Here is a 1078-nt window from a genome sequence, read left to right on the forward strand (position 1 = left end):
CCCCTCCCACTGCCCCCAGTGCCCCATATCCCCCGTCCCAGTGCCCCCAGTTCCCCCAGTGCCCTGCTGTGCCAGGTTCGGGCGGCGGGCACTGCTGTGCTGGTGTTACCTGCAGATGGGGGTGACGGGGGTGGGCACGGCCGCCGCCCCCTCCTTCCCCCTCTACTGCCTCCTGCGCTTCCTCACCGGGCTCGCCATGGCCGGGGTGTCCCTCAACTCCGCCTCCCTCTGTGAGTGGGACCCCAAAAACGGGGGTGGGACCCCCACGGATGGGGTGGGACCCCCAGGGAGGGAGGGGATCCCCGGGGGAGGGACGGGACCCCAAACCCAGGGAAGGATCCCCACTGTTGACCCCCGTTGACCCCCATTGGCCCCCATTGACCACGGTTGACCCCAATGGCCCCCCATTGACCCCCGTTGGCCCCCATCGACCCCCGTTGGCCCCCATCGGCCCCCATTGACCACAATTGACCCCAATGGCCCCCCATGGATCCCCGTTGGCCCCCGTTGGCCCCAATGGCCCTCCATTGACCACGATTGACCCCAATGGCCCCCCATTGACCACCACTGACCCTCATAGACCCCCATTGACCACCATTGACCCCCGTTGGCCCCTATTGACCCCAATGGCCCCCCGTTGACCACCGTTGGCCCCCATTGACCACCACTGACCCCTATAGACTCCCATTGATTGCCACTGACCCCATGACCCCCCACTGACTGCCGTTGACCCCCATTGACCCCCATTGACCCCACTGACCCCCATAGACTGCTGTTGACTGCCATTGACCCCCATGGCCCCCATTGACTCCCATTGACCCCGTTGGCCCCCACTGACCTCCGTGGCCCCCCCGGCTGTGCCCCCCAGGCATGGAGTGGATCCCGACGGAGGCGCGGGCCGTGGTGGGCACCATCAACGGCTACAGCTACACCCTGGGGCAGTTCGTGTTGGCCGGCGCCGCCTTCGCCCTCCCGCGCTGGCGGCAGCTCCAGCTCGTCGTGTCCCTGCCCTTCTTCCTCTTCTTCCTCTACTCCTGGTGTGGGACCCCCCGGCCCGGTTTCGGGGGAGAAAGGGGGC

General features: G+C 67.5%; 1 protein-coding gene across 1 annotated transcript; it reads left to right on the top strand.

Annotated features, from left to right (window-relative positions):
• Positions 1-101: 101 nt before the first annotated feature.
• On the top strand, positions 102-1037 carry LOC113979152 (solute carrier family 22 member 6-like; the record flags this gene model as incomplete). Its single annotated transcript, XM_027706622.1, has 2 exons — positions 102-230; positions 869-1037. Coding segments are annotated over exons 1-2 (284 nt in total), but the record flags the coding sequence as incomplete, so codon positions are not given.
• Positions 1038-1078: the final 41 nt, after the last annotated feature.

Source organism: Neopelma chrysocephalum, unplaced genomic scaffold (assembly GCF_003984885.1).
Source record: "Neopelma chrysocephalum unplaced genomic scaffold, ASM398488v2 Primary Assembly neopelma1_40814, whole genome shotgun sequence".
Classification (NCBI taxonomy): domain Eukaryota; kingdom Metazoa; phylum Chordata; class Aves; order Passeriformes; family Pipridae; genus Neopelma; species Neopelma chrysocephalum.